The 25,136-nt window shown below is 36.2% G+C and overlaps 1 protein-coding gene across 9 annotated transcripts in view; it reads right to left on the bottom strand.

Moving 5' to 3' along the window:
* ARFGEF3 (ARFGEF family member 3) overlaps nt 1–25,136 on the bottom strand; it is a 220,633-nt gene that overhangs the window by 99,750 nt on the left and 95,747 nt on the right. For 5 of the 9 annotated variants that reach the window (XM_072643438.1, XM_072643432.1, XM_072643433.1 and 2 more), the window contains 4 exons: nt 13,463–13,588; nt 10,429–10,551; nt 7,906–7,948; nt 2,366–2,444 (listed from right to left, as the gene is read on the bottom strand). In XM_072643438.1, coding sequence (XP_072499539.1) covers nt 2,366–2,444; nt 7,906–7,948; nt 10,429–10,551; nt 13,463–13,588 — 371 coding nt within the window. The remainder of the gene's footprint in view (nt 1–2,365; nt 2,445–7,905; nt 7,949–10,428; nt 10,552–13,462; nt 13,589–25,136) is intronic. The other 4 variants (XM_072643436.1, XM_072643437.1, XM_072643435.1 and 1 more) reach the window with 3 other exon arrangements.

Here is a 25,136-nt window from a genome sequence, read left to right as displayed (position 1 = left end):
TCTTTCTTAGATCTCATTTCAAATTAAGTAAAGAGAGTTGGAAAACCAGAGGTGAGCTAAGAATTTATAATTAGACACTTCAATAAAACCATAGTTCTGGCTTTCAGACTCACAAGGCTGCTTAGGGTAAATTTGTCTGACAAGCTGTGTTTGAAAAAGAAATCTTTCTAAGACTCCATAAAATCTTCCTAAAATGCTTCATTTCTCCCTGGAACTAAATGAAGTATTAATTTGACTTAACTAAGAGAGAAATCTAATTAATAATGTACCCTTAAGGCTTATAAGTAGGTGGGCTCAGTGCTGCTATACCTAAGCACAGTATTATAAGCGGAACTGTACTCACTAAACATTTATTAAAATCTCCTATGTCTTAGGCAAAATGGTCTTTGAAAAGCCTTAATCCCATCTCATCAAGAGGGAAGCTGAGAAAGAAAATCAATTTTCCTACCATTTCTCCCCCAGTAAAGCTCATTGTCAAATCATTGGGTTAGATATCTTAGCAATCTTGAAACTTTTAAAAACTGAGTAATATGATAAATACATATAATTTAAACACAAAAAGAATTATTTCCTGCCCCCTACATAAGAACAACAACAAAAAAGATGAGAATATTCTCTAGGGAACCAAGAGTCAGAATAGGTGCTTATATACCAAGGAGTAACTAAAGGTATAAAACTGTAGTCTTAAAAAACATTTCAAGATAAATTATATAAAGAACTCAGTTCTCCTAAATCATACCATGACAAGATTGGGAAATAGCAACTGCCAAAGAAAGAACAGAGAAACATTCACGTTTGGAATTCAAAAATGAAGTTTGAAGCAATTTTAATTTCTTGCTGAACCATGTTTCTGCAGTTCCCAAGGCAAGGAGAGAAAGCGGATCTTCTTCCTCATTAATTTGCTCATTAGTGAGGGCAGACTCTCACTTTATGGGAAAGCTCGGGCTGAGCTGTTCTTTTGGTGGTAGCTGGTCACCATGAGCCATTCTTACTACATCTATACTTAGAGTCATTTCTGATGATTTAGAAGAGCCTTTTACTCAGAATAAAAACTGTGTTCAGTTACTCATCAATCTACAGGGCAAACGTAGCATGGTTTTAGACATGTGGCACATTCTCAATAAATGTGAAATTGAATTTTTATAAGCACAAAATTCCCAGTTGTAGGGACTTCTGGTTAGCAGAATGTTGGATAACTAAAAGATTTGCTATTTATAAATCTGGCACAAGTTTCTCAATCTTCCCTCTGAAATTTCAATGTTTTGAAGCCATACCAACTAAAAAGACAATTCTTAGTGACAAACCTGTCACATGAAAAAAATCCAAGAAAAAAAAGACTTGTTAGCAGTTAAATCTTTGAGAAAGATTGCACTTGTATGTGCATCTAGTGAAGATGTATGCCTATAGCTAGAAAATCATTATATCATGAGGTCCTTTAAGAAAGAAACTAGCTACATAAAACTTTAATTTCATGATCACACGCTTTATTGACACAAAATATGTATTAACTGAACTGAAAGAATATAAAGTAATAATCACAAAAATATAAAAGGGAAAAAGTTCTAAGAAAATATCAGGACACAGATTGATGCAGTGACCAATCACTTGACTCCGGAATACTGAAGATAATTGGGTCTTCCTTCCCTCAGCAGAGAAACGGTGGCCTACAGACAGAATGAAGTTTTTGTTGTCAGACAGAGTCACTATGTCTATGCGTTTTTGTTAATGATGCTTCTTTGTTAGAAGAGAGGTTTTTGTTGGGGTGGGAAATTCTTGTGCAAAGAAAATAATGTTAAAAAACCCCAGTCTTAAAAGTACTTTTTTTCAAGAGAAGGTTATGGTAGAATTTTTTGCAAGCTGGAAAATGATAATTGGTGTCTGCCACTCTGGCGTCTCACTCTGGAAGAAACTCCAAATATATATTATTCATATATATTACAGTATTTTAGACAATAAAATAGAATAATATACTATATTGTATATTATTCATATGTATTATATAAGTATATAGATATACAAAGGTTGGTATCAGGAAGATCTGAGTATGAACCTTGCTCCAGACTCTTACACAACTATGTTACCCTAAACTAGTTGCTTAACCTCTCTCAGCCTCAGTTGAATAATTTGTAAAATGAGTGACAAAAATAGCACCTATCTTCACATTCATAAAACATGGGTATGAGGATGAAATGGGATTTTCTATGTAAAGCAAAAAATACTTTATAAATGCTGGCAATTTTCATATATATATATATAATTTTCTTGTAAACTACAATTAAGGAAGACAGTCTTAAAGTTCAGTTCTAGACAGACATGATAGAAACAGATGATTGATGCTCAAAGGAACTGGCATTTTAGCACCTACTTTATCGCGGCTTGTAGCTTCTCACACAGGACGGAGAGGACAGAGACGACATCGTCACAGAGGGTTTCTACCGTTGAACCTTCAAAACAGAAAAGATTAAAGACGAAAAGTGGCATAATAGGTCCCATAGTCTCTGCAGGATCTCCATAACGTTTAACACTTTCTGCTTTCTGGAGCTCCCATGACTAGACATGCCTACAGCCCACCAGAGGGAAAACAGTAAGAGCAAGAAGAAATTCCACAGGGAAAGGTAAAAACTTGAGAGACAATGATTTCCTGATGGAACAAGAATAAGCTCAGAGAAGAACAAGGACAGAATGGCACAAAGTAATGAGCCAAATGAGCAGAGCCAAGAAAATGTCATATACAGTAACAGCAATGTTGTTTCAAGAACAACTTTGAGTCAATAAGGAATTTTGACTATTATTAAATGTCCAAATTAAATACAAAGGACCTATGAAGGAAGACGCTACTACGTCCAGAGAAGGAACTGATAAATAGAAGAATGTACAGAAAGATTTTTTTGTGTGTGTGTGTGTGTGTGCGTGTGTATGTGTATTTGTGTCTAATGGTAGCCATCTCAAGGGCAGGGGGAAGAAGGTAAGAAAAAAAGGAGAAATAAAAGAAACATACATGATAACTTTATTATATATTTAAAAGGAATAACAAGTTGTACATAATAGATTTTCAGTTTTATGTACAATCATCTTTTTTTTCATTATACTATGTTATGGAAATGCTTGTTTTATTCCATAAATTAAAAATTGATATTAAAAAAGAATAAGCTCAGAGGATTTATTTCCTCTTTTAATATGTCATGAATTGTTTTCTGTTCTAAATAAACATTGTTGTTGTTTTTCAGTCATTTCTTCATGACTCTGTGGATCATAGCACACTAGTACTGTCTGTGGGGTTTTCTTGGTAAAGATATTGGAATGGTTTACCATTTCCCTCTCCAGTGGATTAAGGTAAACAGAGGTTAAGTGACTTGCCCAGGATCACACACTAGTAAGTGTCTGAGGCTTGATTTAAACTCAGGTCTTCCTGACTCCAGGTCCACCACTCTATCCATTGAGTCTCCTAGATGCCTAAAATAATATTACACACATATAATTGAAGTAGAGTTCTAAAAAATATTGAGATGGACCAGCATAAGCAGTAGAGACTGAACTGAGTAGGTTTTTAACTAACTTCACTTCCCTGAATTCCAGGTAGTAGTTTAAAAACCTGTCAGTGGGCAAAAATAGTGAGACCACAGAATGGAAGACATTTCAAGTACTAGGGAGAACTTGCTATCTCTTGCCATTTAAAGTATGCCCCTTGAGTCAACAGGGCACCTGTAAAGCACATTGCTATAAGGAGAGATGGATGGTCACACCCAGAAAGAGGTGCCTCATTTGTTGTATGTGAGTAGAAAGAAATGAACAATTTCTCAGATTTAGCACAGTGACTTACACATATTAGGTGCTCTTCTTACTGAACGGATGGATGGATGGGTGGATTAATGGGTAAATGTATACTCCAGAGGAGTATAATTTTGAGAAGAAAAATCTCTTATTGGTCTGTGCCTCAATTTCCTCATCTGTGAAATGGGGATAGCAAGTACATATTTCACAGGATTGTTATGAGGCTTAAATGAAATAACATATGTAATGCATTCTGTAAACCTTAAAGTGCTCTTGAGGGTAAAATGTGTTTTGGAGGACTGGAGGAACTTAGCTCAGGGTGCAGCTTAACCTGTGCCTGAAGGACCAGATAAAAGTTGATACTTCCTTGGATGAACAAGGGAACTCAGGAAAAGCTCATTTTAGACCAGGGATAACACTATAATTAATAATAATAATAATTAGCATTTATAAAGTACTCTAAAGTCTGCAAAATGTAGTGTATATTATCTAATTTGATCATTGTAACAACCCTGTGAGGTAGGTACTATCATCTCCATTTTACAGATGAAGAAACAGGCTGGGAAAGGTTAAATGAATTACATAGGATTACACAGCTAGTAAGTGTCTGGAACAGGATTTGAATTCACATATTTCTGACTCCAACTCCATTACTCTATCCACTACAGGACTTGTCTATGGGAAATGATGCAGTATCTTTTGTATCATGGAGAAAAAGGGGAAGTTTAGAAATAAATTAAGTGCGAAGTGGAGCCATCCAGACTTAAACCTATAGGTTGACTTTGTATTTACTCTAGATGTACACAATCACCTGCTCATCAACACTTCAGTAGTTCTGTGATCTTATAGATGTCGGTATTCCTTCCATCAAAAGAGATAGCCACCTACCCATGCTCTCTTATCCTGTATAATTCTTTCTTCTGTTCATCTATATAAAGTCTGCTTGATGCATCAGAGGACTTACTCCCCAGCAGGGCTTGAAGCCTGTTCAGTTGTTATCCTTATCCCTTCCTCTCACCGTATTACTGAACTTCTTCCTTGATTGATCAAACATGGCATCAATAATCCCTTAGATTACTTCCTGTGTGCAATATACCATGGGAAATAATGCTACAACCTACTTGTACATATAGTGTGTCTGGGTCATCTGTTTCTGTAATTCTTCTGGGATTGTGGCATTTCAAGATCCACAAAACATAGAAGGACTGGGAGGAATTTTGTGTTAAAAAGAAGAGTCATTTAGGCTCTTATCAATTAGAGAAAGGTTAAAAGAACTGTAATAATTAATGTAATGGAATATTACAATGTACTAAGAATTTGTGAAGATAAAGAATTCCAAAAAATAGAGCAAGACTTACATGAACTGATACAGAATGAAGCAAACAGAGCAAGGAAAGTGACATAAAAAATTCCTACAACAATGTAAATGGAAAGGCTAACAACATCAATCACGTGAATCTGAATATGTTATGATTATAATGATCAAGCTTGATCATGAAAAAAAGATAAGAAATTGAACCTCTCTCCCTTTTTTGCAGCATTGGAGGACTATGGGTATGGAGCTACTGGATTTAACTGATATACTGTTAGTTTTTCAGAAATGATTCCTCCCTTCATTCTTCTTAAATATTTGTTGCAAGGGATGGTGTACTAAGTTGGGAAAAAGAAAAGAATGTATTCAGAAGTAAAGGTAATATAAAAACAAAAGATATTAATTAAAAATGAGATGAATTTTTGAACCAAGGTGATTAGGACTGTTAAAAAGCATCGCACAATTTCCCAAATAGAATCCAGCTTGATATTTTCCTCTTCTTATGTAATTCGGGGGTCAAGCTTGATGTTCATTTGCGGCACCTAGCCCAGGTATATGCTAATATATATTTGTCAATGTATATTGACAAATACGTGTCACAGTCTGAACAATGACAGTCAGACATGTATCTGTCTGGATATATGGATTCTCCCATTGTTGCCCACTGATAAATTTTTATGTCTCTAGAGGCATTTTATACATTAGCTTTTGTTGTCTTTAAGGTTACTGACCTGAAAGTACTATTATCAGTGACTTACTGCAACCAAGGGGAGCAGAGATAGGGGCAAGAGACACATTTCCAAGACAGCAGACACATCTCGAGCACTGGGGCACCAAAGACAAGAAATCTGATGCTCTTCCACCAAGTTCATATGAGGATTCTGCCAAAGAGCCACTTTTATCTTTAATATATTGACTTCGGGAGAAGATACTTTTTTCTATACAGTTTAGTTGCTGAAGCACTAAAACAAATTGGAATATCCAGCTTATGGAGACAACTGTTTTTACAACACACTTATTATTTTTTAAAATGTAATCATTACTTTAGACCTATATGAAACATAGTTAGCTTTTGACTACTAATAGTAAATGGTTTTGTTAAAATGTTTTTGAGTGCCTACAATGTACAAGATATCATACTACATCTTGTCTCTAAAGACAAAATTAAATAAAACTGCTGGGAATCTCACTTTCTTATTGGTTTCTAAGTCACACTATTCCAAAGGAAAGATGATCTGGGGCAGTGACATGGGCAAAAAGGAAGAGAGGAAAATAACTTGGAAACCCCACAAAATGAAAAATTAGTATTGTATAATGGAGTTAATATTATTTTTTTAAAAAAATAAAGGCTACAAAACCCAAATGAAACTACCCTAAAAAATGCAATAGTGTGAATTGTCAGATTCTTGAGTTATTGACAATGATTACAGTGCCAGTGGCCAAGAATGGTGGAAAGCATGCAGAGAGCTGGGAACAGAGAAAGAGACATACAAAGAAAAAAAAGGAAAACTGGGGATTAAGTTATAAAGCAAAGAATATATGCTTTTCTTTGAAAGCTCTAGCATTTGGCTTGATTAGACTTAGTCCCCATAGTATTGCTGCTCTAGTTACTGCCACATCAAGTCCCAGGAAATAATGACTCCCATAGTGAGCTTCTCTAGTTATTCCATTCAGAGCTGTCTCCCAAAGTTAAAGAATAAACTGGAGATAAAGAACTACCAGCGGGAGCTCATAGTGATGAATATTTCAGAGAGGAATAGGAAGCACTTTTTGGGAGGATGCGTCTAGATCTGTGATTTCACTGGTATAGGGAACTCTCTGTAAGGAAACTTCCTTTACTCCCAAAGATAAACAATAGTTCTGTAACTTAGTCTTAAGGCATACCTTAAGGATGTGAATAGCAGAGTAATTCACCTAATAACTCAGAACTCAGTGATAGTATCCCAGTTCCTACCAATGACCCAAATTAAATTAGCTTAATTTAAGCGATCAAGGTTTCCCTCATTCTCCAAGTGGTTCATATTATATCATGCTTTTCAGTCTGCTTGCTTGATTAAAAGGACCTTATATTCCTTTGTATTGTTTCCTGAGATCTCTAAGCCAATCTATTTCTCCTTTGACCCTCCTTCCACCCATCCCCAGATCTTATTTCTTGCCCTTTTCTTCTGTTGGCTTCCTAACCATTCACCCTTCCTTAATTAACTGTAATAACATAGAAGAGAAATAGATATTTAAATATTTGTTTGAATTATTAAAGCTCTGCATTCATTTATTTTAAACTTTTACAACTGGATGCTTTAAAATCTTTAGTCTAATAGAACTGGACCAGTCAAGGTCATAAATGATTTTGACATGTCTTAATTTAGCAATTAATAAGCATGATAACATAATGAAGAAAGTAAATTAGAAATGGCACAAAGAGAAGAAAGTAAATAGATAATATATATCTGCATATAATTTAAATAACAGTAGCACTAAGTAAGATAAGGGACCATAGCAAAGGCTCAGCTGATAAAACAAAATTATTATAATAACAATAATAACATTAATATAGTGCTTTAAAATTTGCAAAGCACTTACTTTCATAACAGCTCTGGGAATTAGGTACTATTATTATCCTTATTCTGTAGATGAGGAAACTGAGGCAGAGAAATTAAGTGACTTACCCAGTTAGAAAGTTACTGTTGGAATCAGGATTTGAACTTAGGTGTGCCCTGATTCCAGGTCCAATTCTCTATCCATTGGCTTACCTAACTGCCCCAAATAAAATAAAATGTGCTATATAAGTCCCCAAGAACAATCACAAAAAGCAAATTAAATACCTTGTTTTCTCAAATCCGGAGGGATATCTGGGTTTTCAATAATCTAGTAAAGGAAGGAGAATATTACAATTAGAGCATACAGTTAGAGAAGTCATGGCTCTAAAAAATAAAGAATGAAAGTAGCACCCAAGACATCATTTAAGATCTTTCACTGGCTAACTGGAGCCATTGTGGAGTATACCAAGAGGGGGACATTTCTTGAGGACTGGGATTGTCTTTAGTCTTGTCATTTCTAGTACAAAAGTTTTAGAAAGAAAGGGACTTGCTTTTCTGAGTATTATAACAGTACTTCACAATTTTTCTTTTTAATCTGAAGGACAAAAACCAATAACTTCTGTGATAAAATCCAAGCCAGTATAATGGCAGCTATTCTCTTACTTATTGATCTATATGGATTGATTTGAGATGAAAATAAAAGAGGTTAACTCATTTTAAGTTGTGTCTAACTCTTTGTGACTCCAATAGAGGTTTTCCTGGCAAAGATACTGAAGTGGTTTGCCATTTCCTTCTCCAGTTCATTTTACAGATGAGGAAACTGAGGCAAAGATGGTTAAGTGACTTGCCTAGGGTCATACTGCCAGTCAGTGTCTGAGATCAGATTTGAACACAGAAAGATGAATCTTCCTGATTCCAGGCCCAGCACTCTATCCACTGAGCCACCTAGCTACCCTGTTGAAAAGAGAGCTCACATAAAAATCAATAAGACCAGGTTTACGTCTTCTTTCCAAAACATTCTAGCTGTGTAACTTAGGCTTTTCAGTTAAATTGCCTTCTCAGGGAACTCTCAAAGATGTAATCATGCACATAAATTTAAGGAATCTGTCTCATCTAAAGACAACATTCCCTTTGTAAATATATTTTCTCCTTTAACCAGCCCCCTACCTACCACAGCATTGTCTGCAGCACCCTGAATAGGAATTCCATGAGAAAACATTGATGCTAATAATTGCATCCCCTCTTAAGTTATTAAAATGTCTGTATAAAAAACACTTATAACCATTTATATGGCATGAGAATAGTTTAAATTTTCTCTATTGAGCTGCAAAGATATTCCCTAACTCTGCACCTCCTGGATCAGCACGTAGGAGTCTATCAATACGTCCCAAGGCACAAAGATTTATATGGTCCCCACAGTTAGAGAAATGCATTCTTGTTGATCTTATCTTTTTACTAACCTTTCTCTCCTTAGGTCCACTAAAATAACCACAGAAAGAAAGACAATTTGGAAAGGGTAAGTTGGGATTGCCAGTATCTCAAATTTGATTTATGATACTGTGGTGTTAAGAGAATTAGGCTCTGGTTATTATAGAGAGTGAAAAGAATTAGACACTGGTATATCAGATTCTAGGTTTTCAATGCTAGTCATATGAAGCAGTCTTTCAAGTCATAATGTTGAAGTAAGTCAGGTCAGAAAGGCCCAAACCAGTAGAAATAGTACTGTGATGCGAATCAGATTAGAATTCTACTTTTTGGCTCTAGTTGAGTTACACAGCTTCCCTGAACCAGTTTCCTCATCTGTAAAATGTGAGGACTGGGATTATTTAAAGCCTATGGTCCCTCTGGGTTTAATTTATCAACTTCTGGAAATATGGGGGGGAAAACCCTGAAACCCTCATGGCCATTACAAAAATTTTGTGTCAAACTATAACTCTAATTCCCTTTTCATATTAAAAGTTATTTCAGATTCCTCTAGCTTAAACACAGCTCTCTTAAGAAATAACTTAGATTGTGCATTGATAATATTCAGATGTAAGACACAATTTTGGAAGAGTGCCCATCACTCATATCTATTCCCAGAAGGTAAAATATGTGAAGACAAATGCATTTGGACTTCTCCCAGAAATGCTTGTTTTAGAGAAGATTTTCAAGCTTAGACCAAAGGCCAGTAATAGGCTGGAATAACATAGTATAATAATCATACTTGGCTATTTCTTTCACTGTATCAGCAGAGAAAGCATTTCTCCTTCATTTCCTAATGAAGGAGAAATACTGACACATGCCTCCAGCTCAGAAATTTAGATGTATATGCAAAGCTTCTGGTGACTTATTTTTATTTATTAAAACCTTATTTAAAACCTTTATCAAAGCTTATTTTTTTTTAGAGAATTTGTTTTTAGCAGCATTTAGTATACCAGGAGTGACCTATCACAGAAAAGACTGTATAAGAAAAAGAACGCAAAATGAGAACCAACTTTTTAAAATAACAGACAAATTTTTAAAACTACCGAAATAAAAATTAAACATGTTTTAAAAAGACTGTTCAGATGAGAAAATAATAGAAAGCAAAATATCTTATGCAAATATCTTTAAAAAACTGATCAAATTTTGCAAATAATAAACAGCAACAAAATTTTTGAGCTCCCATCTTATTTCACTATATAAGCTCTTAAATGATGGTTCTTGTCACAAAGTTGAAGTCTTGGGAGTGTTAAAGGGAGCCATGAAGGATGGTAGACAGCATACAGTCACACATGAAGGGCATCACCCAAAACCTGATCAGTGTGCAGCTTCTTCAAGGCTCACCGTGTTCTCCTGCCTTTGCCGTAACTGTAAAGTCAAATCACTCAGCATTTGACTGAGAGTTGCCCGCACAGCAGTATTTATACTGCGTTGGTGACAGCTAGATACGTATGTCTCAATGCACACCTGGCAGGGAAATAAGATAGCAACACACACACTATGTAGATAGAGATATTCATTAATAACATTTAGAAGGAACCACACAAGAGGATGTCAAGCTTCCTTGGGTACAGAAAGTCAGCCTGAATTAGGATTTCCAATGTTGTTAACAGCCCTAAGAAAACTCCTTTTCATTTTTTTTAAAGGAAGTAGAATTTCCAAATTGACTGATTTTCAAAACTGGCTCCATGTGGCACAAAGTTACAGGAAAAACATTAATGAGGAAAATTGGTATAATTAGAAATAACTGTGATAACTAGGGTTTATATAATGCTTTAAGGTTTATAAAGTGCTTTACAAACATCTCAATCTATCCTCTCACCAACCTGGAAGGTAGGCGCTTTTATTAGCCCTACTTTGTAGATGAGTAAATTGGGCAGACAGGGATTTACAAGAATGTTTATTATTAGAACAACTAGCATTTATACAGTGCCTACTATGTGCCAAGTATTGTGCTAAGTGCTTTACCAATATCATATTTGATCCTCATCACAACCCTATGTGATTCGGTGTGACTATTGTCCCCATTTTGTGTTCGTCCTTCATTGCTGAAGAAGTCCATACCATCAGAGAAATAATGACATGACTTGCCCTTGACTTTGTTTTGAGTGAGGGAGGGCTGTGCAGGTCACTAGCCTCACTTCTCCTCCAGAGCCATCTGAATCCAGTGACTAGATATTCATCAGGATGACTGGAGATGACCCAGGATGAGGCAATTGGGGTTAAGTGACTTGCCCAAGGTCACACAGCTAGTTAGTGTCAAGTGTTTGAGGTGAGATTTGAACTCAGGTCCTCCTGACTCCTGCACTGGTGCTCTATCTACTGCACCACCTAACTGCCCTGGTTATCCCCATTTTACAGTTGAGGAGACTGAAGACAACAGTGGTTAAAGAATGTGCCCAGAATCACAAAGTGATTCTAGTAAGTGGCTGAGGCTAAATTTGACCTCAGTTCTTCCAGGTTCCAGACCTAACCTGCCATCCAATGTGTTATCTGTGCCTTAACTCAGGAATTCTGCAGATTGCCAAGTCATTTCATTTAGAATAAAACTCACAACACTAGAAACTAGTCTGAAAGCAACTCCCCTTCCCTATGCTCTGGGTCAAATAGAAAGCTTTTTAAAAAACTGTCCCTTGAGTTTACAGAATGCTTTTGGTGTGAAAAATGTGTGTTCTTTGTAATTATGATGATGTGATTTATATATTTTCAAATTTTGTTCTTTCTGTGGGAAAATACACCTGCCTGCTGCATCCATTTTTTTTTTTCATTAATGTATAAGGAAATCATTGAGCTATAGGAGACACATCAGGTTTCCAGAGAAATGGAGGTGACTAGACCCTAGTTAAGAATCCATAGTGGCTTCATATTGACTTTGAAAAACACATATTAACATTATCTAGGATTTATTTTATTTTAATTTGTCTTGTTAAATATTTCCCAATGTTAAATTAAACATTAGATTAAATTTAATCTAAATATTTAGTTAAATATTTCCCATTATTTTCATCTAGATTGGGCCACACTAGGACTATTGTGGACTACATATGGCCTGCATGTGCACATGTGTCTGATACCTCTGATCTACAACATAGCTGCATATATATGTAGTGTGTATACATATATACATACATATATGTACATATATACATAAACACCCTTTCCTCCCCATATGACCTTGCATTGTTTCAATTGTACTTAACAATCAATCTTACTGTCATAGTGCATATCTCAAACTCTGGCAAGAAAGGAATAATGCAAGGCACCTGTGATACTTATTCTGAGGATACTCCTGCCAATTGTGTTAACCAAGATAATATAATGTTTCCATTTTTAAAAGTAGTAGGTTTCTATCTCAAGATCATTAACTGGACTGAGAAGGAGAACAAATGCTTGACTACTTGACAGAAAAAGTTTCAAACAAGCCACGAAACAGTAGCACTTGACTAGTATTTGAATTAAAAACTGTTCACTTTTTGATTTCTAGTTTTCTCCTTCTTTTCTCCTTCTTTCTTTCTTTCCTTTCTCCCTCCCTCCCTCCTTCTTTCCTTCCTTCCTTCCCTCCTTCCTTTCTTTTTTCTTTCTTTCAGATTTGAACTCAGGAAAATAAGTCTTCCTGACTCTAGACTGGGTATTGCATCCACTGTACCACATAGTGCCTGTAAACGCATATGTAGTGCATTAAATAACAACACCTAACTTACAGAGCCAGTAGAAATCACATTTTATTCCATTCAGTAGAATAGGAGTTTCTTGGAGGCAGGGTCTATTTCCTTTTTGTCATTAATCCTTAGCATTTTGGTTGGTACTTGGCACACAACAGACACCTAATAAATGTGGAATTGAACTGTTAAAATGTTCAAAGTGTTTAAAAAGTGTTAAAATGAACCTGAGCTTTCCTGGCCCTTTCCCAAGCAAAGATTCTAAGTTCTCCTATACAACTTATTAGTGAAGTTGAAGTGGAAAATATTCACTTCCAAAATTTATCAAACTTGGTTAATAATTTTGAGTTTTTCAGATAGTACCAATTTCAAAGGAAGAAAATGTATTTTTTTTTAAAATAAGGCTTTGCAAACATCCCAATGCAAGGATTGGAATTATGGTCATCATAATTATCATTAAGGTTAATGAGTTTCTAAGATCAGTAAGTTTCTATAGGTCTGAGTTTTCTTCACCTCTAAGAACCGCTAAAAAGAAGCAGATAAAGTTAGAGACATTACCAATACTTTGCAGGCTGAGTTTCTGGCAAAAGGCACATTGATTTCCTCTTTTAGCTGTTCCCAAACTGTGCCCCCCAACCCAATCCTTCCACTTTCATAAGCATAGAACTGATACATCAACTCCTCAGTCTTGCCCATGAACCAGGGACAGAGCTCAATACCTTGGGCAAAGCCACCTGCACGGGAGCGCAAGGACGATGGCACAGGGCAGTAAGGAGTTGAGTAACGGATAATTGGACCATTTCATGCATTCGTGGACATCCAACTTTATGACATGCTAAACACAACTAAGAGCAAAAACACAAAGGGTTAGTGAAGCAAAATATATGTCCCCTTCCCACCCACAAAGCACACACACACAAAAAAATGAACAAGAGAATAGGGGTCAATGAACAAACCAGAAGCAAGGAAACATTCACTTTCTCCACTAGATGGGCTGATGAATAACAACAGTACTATATTAAGGAAGGTGGGAGGGAGGGGAGGTGGGGTAGCAACAGATTCTCAGCAGAGAATGCCTAAATAACTTGCCTTCCCTAACTGGAAACAGTGGGTTTCCTGCTGTTTTACTTTTAAATCCTCACATATATGCATAAATTTAAAGAAAAAATTGCATTTGAATTTTTCTTGTGGAGATGGGCAAAATGCACATCAGAAACTACATATTGCTATATGGATAGCTATTTTCCTATTTAGGAAGTGTAGTGATGTCTAAAAAACAGGAGCTGAGGCTATTCTCATTAGGAAACTCCATACTGCTGTTCAGTTGTATCTAACTCTATGTGCCCCCATGGTCTTTGCCCATGGGATATTCTTGGCAAATATACTGGAATGGTTTGCTGTTTCCTTCTCCAATGTGTCCTCTTTTACAGATGAGGAATTGAGGCAAATAGGAGTTAAGTGACTTGCCCAGGGTCATACAGTGACCATGTGTCTGAGGCCAGATTTTAACTCATATCTTCTTGACTCCAGGCTCCTAAATGTGTGCCTACACGGTACCACCTAGAAGGAATTAGTTTATTCTTGAGGAAACCAAAAATTAAAAAAAAAAAAACCTAACTAAACCATGGGAAAGTAGAGGGATCACCTCTATAAAAAATAATCTGTAAGAGATTTCCTCTATTAATGGCGTGGAACTAGATCTAAGATCCCTTCTAGATCTAAGTCCTATGACCCTATGATACATGCAAGCAATTAAGGATTAAGGAAAAGATTACTATTTGGAAAAATGCTTTGTAAATGGTTAAGCACTATATAAATGCAAGTGGTCGATGGATGATGACGATGATGACAATGATGATTTTTAGGTACTCAAGTTCAAATCATAATCTGAGTCATACTAAGGCAATTTATCCACCAGCGTATTGCTTCTACTATCTCCCCAAGGAGTGTTGCAGATCTCTTTTTCTCTTCTTCTTCCTATTAGTGTATTGACTGTTGTTACAGATGGAGGAAAGTTTTGATTTTTCAAGTATTTTGAAATCTTTCCTTCAGTGGGAGCCCGCCAATAAAATAACTAGTTCCAGTCTCTTTGATGGTATGATACTAAACTTAAAAAAAACCACTGAGCTAATGGTCATGGATATTAGAAGCATAATGGTAACAATGCTAGTCTTGGAGTAAAGAAGACTCAAATTTGAGTCCTACCTCAGATATTTATTAGCTGTGAGACCTTGAACAAGTCACCTAATCTTTTGATGCCTCAGTTTCATCATCTGTAAAATGAGAAAGTTGGGTTCCATGGCTTCTGAAGTCCTGTCCAGCTCTGAATTTCTTAGGTACTTGTATAAAAGTCAGCCCTTAGTCATTCTTGGTCCCTCAGCAGGAGGAACCAATTTGTTTGGCAAATACTACACAAAACTCATTTGAGAACACAACAAAGCCAAATGAGCTATTATTGACTTATTCTCCAGTCTCCTTAGAATCAGACCTGTCCTTGGGCTCTAAGACTCAACAGCAAGGTTTGGGTGAACCAAGACTAAGGACCTAATTGAGACTTTTCCTCCTTGTGCTTCTTCTGCTTCATTAATGCCAATAAATTAAGGAGGCCATGCATAATCAGCAAACTGGTTAAGAGGCACATATGGAGCATCTACTGTATGCTAGCCATGGTTATATGAAGAAGCTTAAGACTCTGTCCCTGCCCTATGGTCCACCAGAAAAAAAAAGAAAAGAAGTTTATCTTGATCTCAATTTCTACCTATTCTCTAAATCCAAAAATGTTCCTCTACCATCTTGTAATTAAGATAATGAAATGGGATGGGAAAATGAGTGCTTAACCTCTAAGGAAAGAAGAAAATGGAATGAAGTCAGTAATACAGTGGGAAGAGAAGTCAGAAGATCTGAGGATAAATCCCACATTTTTCCCTTACTGCCTTTATTATCTTGGGCAAGTCACTTAATTGTTTTGTGCCTCAATTCCCTGATTTCTAAAGTGAGAGGGTTGCTTTAGAGGGTCTCTAAGCTCTGGAAGCTATAAGCTTATGATTCTACAAAGCACCATGTTTGAAGGTCCCAAGGTCTTTGCAGTCAAATAGGAAGATACCTACTGTGACTGACATCTCAAAGCAGTCAACTCAGAGACGCTAAAATGCCTGAAAAAGTCAGAAGAGATAAATTTTGAGAAAGAAGATTAAGGATAAAGTGAAATCTCCTTTCTTGGTGATGAACTTCAAGAGCCACCTGGGCTCCAGTTGATCTAAGGTGCAAGTCCTGCTTCCTTTGCCCAGTTTTGGGTTGGAGGAAAACATCACCTGATGATTAACAATAAAATGTTCCCAAAGAACTCAGTGCAACCAGCCTAGTGAATGACAATATAGAATAGACTTCTTGTTTGAATCATATTTAGGAACTAAATGTTTATCAGCTGCTTTGATGACTTACTTAAGGCACTTGTCAAAAACAGTACTGCCAATCAATACAGAGTCAAAGAAAAAAAAGGTATTGACCATTTAAAGAATTACATAGCCCAGTGAAGAGACATTTTAGCAATAAATGGAACTACTTCTGTTTATATCTATAGGGAACAATTTAGCTGAGTGACCATATACTCCCAATTCCACAGGTGGCAGCATTGTAATGTTTTGATGTCATCAGCTGAGTTGTTTGTCTTTTCTCAAAGCGGACAAAAGATATCAGGAAGGTGATGGCTTGATTTGCAAATGAATTCAATTTAAGTGAAGGAGGGCTGTGCTAAATCACCAGTCTCACTCCCTCCTCCAAACCATCTGGATCAACTGCCAAGATATATATCAAGATGAGTGGAGATAGGTCTGGATGCTATGGGACACCTTGGTCTTTTTAAGCTAAGGTGTTTTCCAGATCTATGTGTCTGAGGCAACACCCATTCAGTGATTAAGGCTAGGTAAGAAATGAGGCAAGAAATAGTCTCTTTTACCTAGTCAAAAAAAAATCAGTCTGGAAGGGGAAGACCCTCAGGATTTCTGGTTAAAACAAAACAATTGATATTTACACACATTCTGAGTCATCAAAACCCAAATAATTACCAAATGAGGCTTGGGTTAGAATCTATTGTTGGCCAGAGTGATTTGGATTTAAGGCATGGTTTTTAAAAAATGATAGAATAAATAAGTAGGGAAGGGGAAAAAAGAGAAATCTAGCCCACAAACCTCAAGATATCTTATAAGTTTTCAGCACTCAAGATTTATTTTCATTTGGGCAGAGCACCAACAGGTAAAAAGGTACGATTCCCTATGTGGTGAAAGAGATACTCAAATGAGTATCATGTGTCAGTATGACTGAGAAAATAGTGTGTTTTTCAGGGTCAGTGTATGAGAAAAAAGTGCTGTACTTAAAAGTTGGAGACCTGGGTTCAAATTCCCCCTCAGATATATATATTACCTGTGTAGCTTTGATCAAATCATTTAATTTCAATTTTTCAAAGCCTAACGTTTCCTCATCCGCAAAATGGGGATTAACAACATTCTTACTTCTTTATGGAGCGGTTGTGAAGAAAGTACTTCACACTATATAATGGTAAGTTATTATTAATAGTTTATGATGAGAAAAGTGGAAAGTGTCCTGGAAGTTCTTCAGTCACGCAATGGTCAGTCTCTCAGAGTGACAGCAAAAAGGAACACATTATACTTCATCATGAGGTTACTCTGACACTTCACTCATTAAAATATTGAGAAGCAATAATGTGGCAGAAAAAAACACTAGTGATAAAATAAATAGCTAATATTTATGTAGCACCTTAAGATTTGTGAAGTGCTTTTTAGAAATCTCTTCTGATCTTCACAACAACCCTGTAAGGTGGTGTTGTTATTATCTCCATTAAACAAATGAAGAAAGTGAGGCTAATCTGACTTGCTCAGATTAGTGTCTCATGACCTTCTCTGGGCTTCAGGTCTCTCATCTGTGAAGTGAATGTGGTCTATTTGTTGAACTTTAAGGTCTCTCCCAGCACCATGACTCACTGATCCCATGAAACATACTTGGATAGGGGTAGGATGAATCAGTTTTATACTGAATTCCAGTGTCTAGTGAATATATTTATGTCAAGATTTCAGCATAAGATTTTCCATGTTTGGAGATGCTCCATTTTAAACAGTTTGCTTTGGGAAGAAGTGAGGCACATATCCACATAAATTTGGATAGAAAGGAAAATGTCTAATATAGGGACTTCCTTCAACACTGGAAGTGTAAAAATAGGTTACCCTTTACAAAATCTCCCAAGCAATCCAAATCTATTGTACACATAATAGATTATTGTTGATCTGAGGTCTCATGGTTGCACAAAGGGAATATTTTACTGTCATTTGCAGTACAAATCTTAATATTCCAGTCCTTTGCTTCCTAAAATTATTTAAATCAAGCCCATACTTACTAACCTTCAAATGGGTGGAACTTCTCTCCATGATGCCACTGTCCTGCTCCTAAGGTATGAGAGATTTCTTGCTCACTATCTTTTCCTTATGGCATGACAGTAGTCCTATAAGCCAGTTCAAGATATTATGAAGAGTAAGATTAATGCTTAATGAGTTCCTGATTCAGGCCTAACTGATGACTGGCAGACTGATATTATATTGGCATAGGGTAGGATTATTTGCTTTCTGCTCCCATACGGAAGCTTAGTAATCTAGGACCATACTGCAGGAGGTTAACCAGGTCTCATTTTCCCAGAAGTTAATATTTTTCTTCTCCTCCTTGTTTATGTCCTACAACACTCAAAAATATAACTCTGCACATCTTTCACTTATTTGTAATGCTTTAGTAGCCCAGGTGGTGTAGAAATAATGCTGGCCTTGGAGAGAGGAGAATTGAGTTAAAATCCTACATGTAGCACTGGCAAATAGTATATATTGATGGTGATTCCTAAATCATGCTGACATTCCATTTTTGAATTTGTAAAACAGGAGTATAACAGGATTGTTCTGAAGATAGCTAAAACTTAAAGTAATATAGAAATGTGAGATAATCAGTAGTATTCCTCCTCTCTTTCTCAGTCTCCCTGTTGGCTCATAATTTTGGGGTCACTAAAGCCAGTTAAAAATGGAGTGATGGTGTGTACCCCTTTCAGGTCAACAAACCAAGCATCTACTATGTGCCAAATGCTGAGGGAGATAGATGACATAGTGAATGGAGTGCAGAACTTGAAGTCAGAAAGGCCTGAGTTTGAATCCAGCCTCAGATACTAGCTATGTAATCCTAAAGTCACCAAACCTCTCTAAGCCTCGATTTTTTCATCTGTTTAATAGGGATAATAATAGCACCTACCTTATAGTGTGGGTGTGAGGACCAGCTAATATAACATATGTAAATTGCTTTGAAAAAAACTCAAAGTGCTATATTTAACTGCTGCTGCTGCTGCTGCTCCTCCTCCTACTATATTTTGCTGTCATAGTGATCATTTAAAACTTTAGCAGTAGGGTGATGTGATAGGAAATCAATAATGTGAGGCCAGTCTTGGAATCAGGAAAAGACTAGCACCCTGGCTCTGACACTAGATGCTTCTGACATTAGCTGTGTGACTCTAGGGAAGTCACTTAACCCTTCAGCATCTAAAGTAACTCACTAAGTTACAGAGGAGTTGCCAAACTACACTGATAAAGAGAGTTTCTATACCAGGGCCTTCCTACATTGAAGAAATCACAGGTCTAGAGCTAATCAATAAATTGAAGAAAAAACCTAGGATTTCATAGTTAAGGGTGTAAGAGTCAAATACACTTTCCATTTTCTGATGAACTAGTTTCTGGATATGTTCTATTTTTATATGATTATTTGGCAGAAAAAAAAATGAGAGGCATAGAATCCTCTTAGATAAATAATGATTTTAAAATGCCAGTTCCAGGGGGGTTTAGAGTAATTAAAAAGTTTTTTTTAATCCTTGGTAGCCCCTTGATACGTTACAATGGAAAGAATTTGAGAGTTTAATCAATGTAGGGTCTTCTACTTGAAATCCAAAGAAAGCAGCTAGAAGAATATCACGGAGGCTCCTGTAGCCTTAAGGGGTGGAGTCAGACTGCAATATTTTGGCACTGACAACAAAGGAACCTGTTTCCAAAGATTCAATGAGCAGGATCCCAAAATCCTGGCTTTAGGAACTTCACTAGAATAGGATCACACTTTCCTCACAATGATATCCCTCTTTTTTTGAAATTTCTTGTTTGAAGAAAAGTCCACATTTGTTAGAGAAATTAATGTATGGTGTGGTGGAGAGTGTGATGAAACATAATCAGTTAAGAGATCTAGTTTCTAGTCCCAGTTCTTTCAGAAACTAGCTATTTATTTGCCTTTGGCTATGTTGCTTGAGCTATATTTGACTCCCAACTTCAGTAGAAGGGTGGATGGGAGGAGAAGGAGGATGATTCAAGTTGGAGGAAGAAAAGAAGAAAAAGGTGGGGAGGAGGAGAAAGAAAAGAGAAGTAAGAGAGGAGAAAAAGAGGGAGAGAAGGGGGAAAGAGAAAAAGGAGAAAAGAAAAGGAAAAGGAAGGGGAAAAGAAGAAAGGGGGAAAAGAGAAAAAGAAGGAAAGGAAGTAGAAGGGAAGAAGGGTAGAAAGAAAAGAGGACAAAGAAAAGAAGAAGGAGAGGCAAAAGGAAAGGGAGAGAGGAGAAAGAAGGATGTGAGAGAGAAAAAGGAGGAGTGGGAAAGGGAAAAGACAAAAGAAGAGAATAAGAAAAAAGCCAATATAGAGAAAAGAAAAAGTAATGAAAATTGTGAAGGAGATCTAGAGGATCTGGAAATTTAAATAAGGCCAGCGACTAAATTTAGGAGGGGGAAAATTGGGAGAAGTTGAGAAAAATAGGAGCTGAACTGAAGGTAAATGAGTCGTTTCACAGGGTAGAAAGAGCAGAAGGGCCTGAGTTACTTTTGCATCCTGACCTCAGTTTCCTTATTTGTAAAAATGAGGGATTTGGACTAGATGATTTCTAAAGCTCCTTAAAGTTCTGGACCCTAAGAGAACCTGAGAAGGAAAAGTAGGAATTAAGGAAAGGGTGAAGGAAGTTGTTAAGTAAAACAAGAGATCAGCTAGATCAGGGAAAGAAATTTACTTGGGATTGTTGAAGTACTAATAAAGTGAAAAGAGGTTAAGGAAGGGAGGAGAGATAACTCTGTAGATGAAAGCTCTCCAACATGCCTTCCAAGAAATCTGACAGAATAATTCTCTCTTGCTAGTGAACTACCAGCAAGAATTACCAAAGGTAACACTGATATTGGTGGGGAAAGACCTATGACTATAATATAGTTCTGGAAGGGGATAACTTATTCAAAAGGAACAGGATAGGTAAGGGGGGGAGTGAAGTAACAAAGTATATTAAGAAAATAAACTCATATTAGGAAACTCAGGAAACAGATGTGGAAAGCATGGAAGAAGACATTTAGGCAAATATAAAAAGAGCAGAAAAAGCAACATTATCATCTGACTATACTAACAGACAAGCTAAGCAGAAAGAATAAATAGATAAGGAGTTTGGGAAATAAATTACGCATCTGGCACAGAGATATGATTATAGTAGTAATAGAGGGCTTTAATTAACTGAACATCTGTTGGAACTTTACCTTTACCAGAAACTGAGCTTGCCTTAAGGATTGATCCTTCAGAAGCTTGAGGAAACAAAGATGTCACCTTCTACTCTAAACCTGATTTTCACTAACAAGGAAGAAGTGATTGTTAGGGTGGAGATGATGGCAGTCTTTGAGGGAAATCTTCACTCCATATTAGCATGTGTGATAGAAAAGGACAGAAAAACTGGGCATCTTCTGACATGCACCCTAGATTTTTGGAAAAGCAGATTTCAAAGAGTTGAGAGAAAGGATTAATAGGATTCCATGGACTAAAGTTCTTTACTGGAGGTCAGTGCAGGAGGAATGGAACACTCTAGAAATACTAGAATACTCATGATAAAAAATGCCACCCACTTGCTCACAGAGAAGTGATAGCTAATATGAAAATGAAAAGCACATTTTTTGAACATGGACAATATGGGAATTTGTTTTGTTTGACTAAGCACATTTGGGACAAGGGTTTATTGTTTTGTTTTGTTTTTGTTTCTGATCTAGCAGATATTACTGAGCTGCTGTCAGTAATCTAAAAGAACATAGAGAATGAGATAATAATGTAGGACTGGAGAAGGGTAAATGGTCTGATTTTCCACAAAAAAAAAAAGGAAAAGTCTTCAAATTAGAGACTAGTGATCTTAACTTTGGTTTCCTGCAATATTGCCAAGCAATATATTCGTAAATGGATAGATAATGAAAATCTAGAAAATGAAGTGTTTTCAGAGTCAGCATTTTTTTGACAAGAACAGATCATGCCAGACTATCCTTATTTCCTTTACTGATGGGTTATTAAATTAGTAGATGAGGGGAGTATTGCAAATAGAGTTTAAGTAGATTTTAATAGTGTATTTGATAAGTCTCCAATGCTATTCTTGTGGAAGAGATGGAAAATATGTATAAAAAAAGAAAAAAAAGATGTAAAAGATGTGCACAAAAGACTGGTTGTTAGTACGTTAGTTAGGTTGATTTGGAATTGTCTGATTGAACTCATTTAGATTTAATGTAAAGGCAGCATATATCCTCCAGTAAAGTGTTCCAGGTGCTTGGCCCTGTCTATTAACCAATGATGAGCTTAAGGACATAAATTATAAATTTTGCAAGTGAAATGAAACTAGAAGGAATTGCAATCCTTTGGATGACACAATCAGGACCCAAAACTTTTTTTTACAAGGTAGACCACTGTGTAGAATGTTTTAAAAAATGAAATGTAATTAGAATAAATGTAAAGTCTTACACTCAGGTTCAAAAAATCAGCTTCACAAGCATAAGATGGAAAAGGTTGGGCTAGAGAGCAGTTTGTAAAAGACTTGGAAGCTGTTGTGTACTGCAAAGTCAACATGAATAATCAATGAGATAACAACCAAATAGACTTTATTAAGAGAAGCATAATGTCTAGAACTAAGATGTTGTTAATCTAGCTCTATTCTACTCAGAGCAGACCACATCTGAAGGATATATTAAAGATTATCCAAGGAGGTAATGGTTTCCCCCTCACTAGAGGTCTTTTTGCAAAGGCTAGGAAACTACTCCTAGAGAATGTTATAGAGGGCATTCTTGTTCAGGTATCTAGTTGGTATTCAAGGCCCCTTTCAACTCTGACATTCTGGGATCTCTCTAAGCCTTAGTTTATTTGTAAAATGAGAGGGTCAGGCTAGGTGATTTCTAATGTACTCTCTCCCCTAGCTCTAATATTCTCTGTCTATGTTACAAATTGATAAAGAATATAAAAATCATAGGCACTGAGATACCTTTTAGCTCTGAGGTTACATAAAAGACTTCATCAAGCACATTTTATGACCAGAAAGACAAGTGGGTTGATAATGAGGCAATAGTGAGGAACAGAGAGTTGAGTGTTGAGTTGAGCTATTAAATGACCTAAGTCTTCAGCATGCTGGATAGATCCTCAATGGGAGACATATGAAAAAGTATGGACAAGAAACATACAGACAGAGAAAACGTGGATGGGTAGACTGGCGGTGTGAAGGAGAATCACACCAGTGAGATAACAGACAGAAGGGAGGCATTAATATGATAGAAGGGAGGTATTAATATAATAGAAATGAGGAATTCTCAGAGAAATATAAATTCAACTGGTTTATGATTATATCATATTCAGATTTCTAACACTTTCTATGGTTATTCTTTTTGATACTATGTACACACTTCAGGGTAAATTACTATTAATCTATATTGTCTTTCATAATTCCTGATGCATATGTTCATGCTCATAATGTAAAAATATTAATGTCATTTTTATATAAGTGGATATAACCAGTTTATGGATGTATTTTACATTAAGTTATATTAAAAGAGTAGAGAGAGTTATTTTTTTCTTATCTTAAAATGCTAAGGACTGCGTTACAGGTGAATCCATTTTATTAGGAGGTTTTTTTGTTGTATTTTTTGTTTTTTGTTTAGGTTTTTGTCAATTATGAGGAATTTCTCTAACTTTGTATTGAAACTTTTTTGTTATCATCTTTATATTACTTTTAAAGCATTCAAAATTGACAACCTATAATAAATTAATAGTGTTATTTAATGTGGGCAAATTTTAAAATGATTAAGTTAAAGAAATATGTTTTAATGCACATTAATCACTAATTTGCAAGGTAGAAGGGGAGAATCAGAACTGAGTGGAGTGGAGTCAAGAGCAGAAGGGATGCCAAGGGACTCTTAAAAATAATTAGTAAGAGAGATGGGGGAAGGTGCTGTTATCTATAGTAGGACCTCATGTTTTGGTAGTTAGCTATGGCAAAGAACAGATAGGGAATTGGAGTAGAGGGAGGCTAGGTGTAAACAAGTCATCAATTAACCAACAAGAATTTATTAATGGTCAATCATGTGCCAGGCCCTGAGTCAGTTACTGGGGATAAGAACACAAAAATAAAACAATTCCTTCCCTCAAGAAGCTTTCTGCTATCTCTTAGATTTTAAGTGCCAGAGATCACCAGAACATAATCAAGATCAGATTTACTAAAGTAATTAGAAAGCAATTGTTCAGTTAATTGGCATCGAGGAAGGCTTTTAATATTCATTGTGTAAGTGGATTGTGTGGTGGCAACAAACAAGCAACTGATCTACAGTAACTCCTGGAAATGCCAAAGTGAGATTAAGGTTGAAGTTTCTTGAGAGTAGAAAACCAAGCCAAGATTTCAAGTAATGATTCATCATCAGAGGTAAATCATATAAATGTGACAAATAACAAAGCTAATTCTACACTTTTAAACAGATAATATTCTCACTGTAACTATTTTCAAAGTGATAGAAACTCAACATTCCCTAACTTAGCCTGTCAGTTTCTCCACCTTAAAATTTCAACATCTTCTAAATTAGAATTAGAGCATTATGGAGTGAAAAGGACTTTGGAGACCTATTTTATACCCAAGGAAACTGAGAATACAATAAATAAAGAGACCCATCCAAGACCACACAGTTAATGGCAGGGCCATCAGAAGAAATCCCTTAGTTCTGATACCAATCTCTATTATGCCAAACTGGTTTCACTGGCTGTTCACAGGTAATGAATGCTCTATAAGACTAAACATCCCCACCAGTATGAGCTCTGCACAGAATTGCTATTAGAAAGGGCCTTTCTTTATCTCCCACTAGTGCTTTGTTCTTTCTGGTCTGGAAGCATCCACCTGTCAAAACTTGGCAGTTCTTAGAAGCTATATACTTTGTACAAAGTAGTGGTAAAAACCTCATTATAGCATAGTTTTTAAACCAAGATGTTTCCAGGTAGCAAGAGATGTATGTAATAAATCCAGGGAGTCAAGTTTTCTTGAGCACTTCTCGGAAGTGCTCTGAAACAG

The sequence above is a fragment of the Notamacropus eugenii genome, chromosome 2, assembly GCF_028372415.1.
Source record: "Notamacropus eugenii isolate mMacEug1 chromosome 2, mMacEug1.pri_v2, whole genome shotgun sequence".
In the NCBI taxonomy this organism is placed as follows: Eukaryota; Metazoa; Chordata; class Mammalia; order Diprotodontia; family Macropodidae; genus Notamacropus; species Notamacropus eugenii.
The sequence above is the reverse complement of the archived record's forward strand: the minus strand, read 5'-3'. Positions and strand labels throughout refer to the sequence as shown.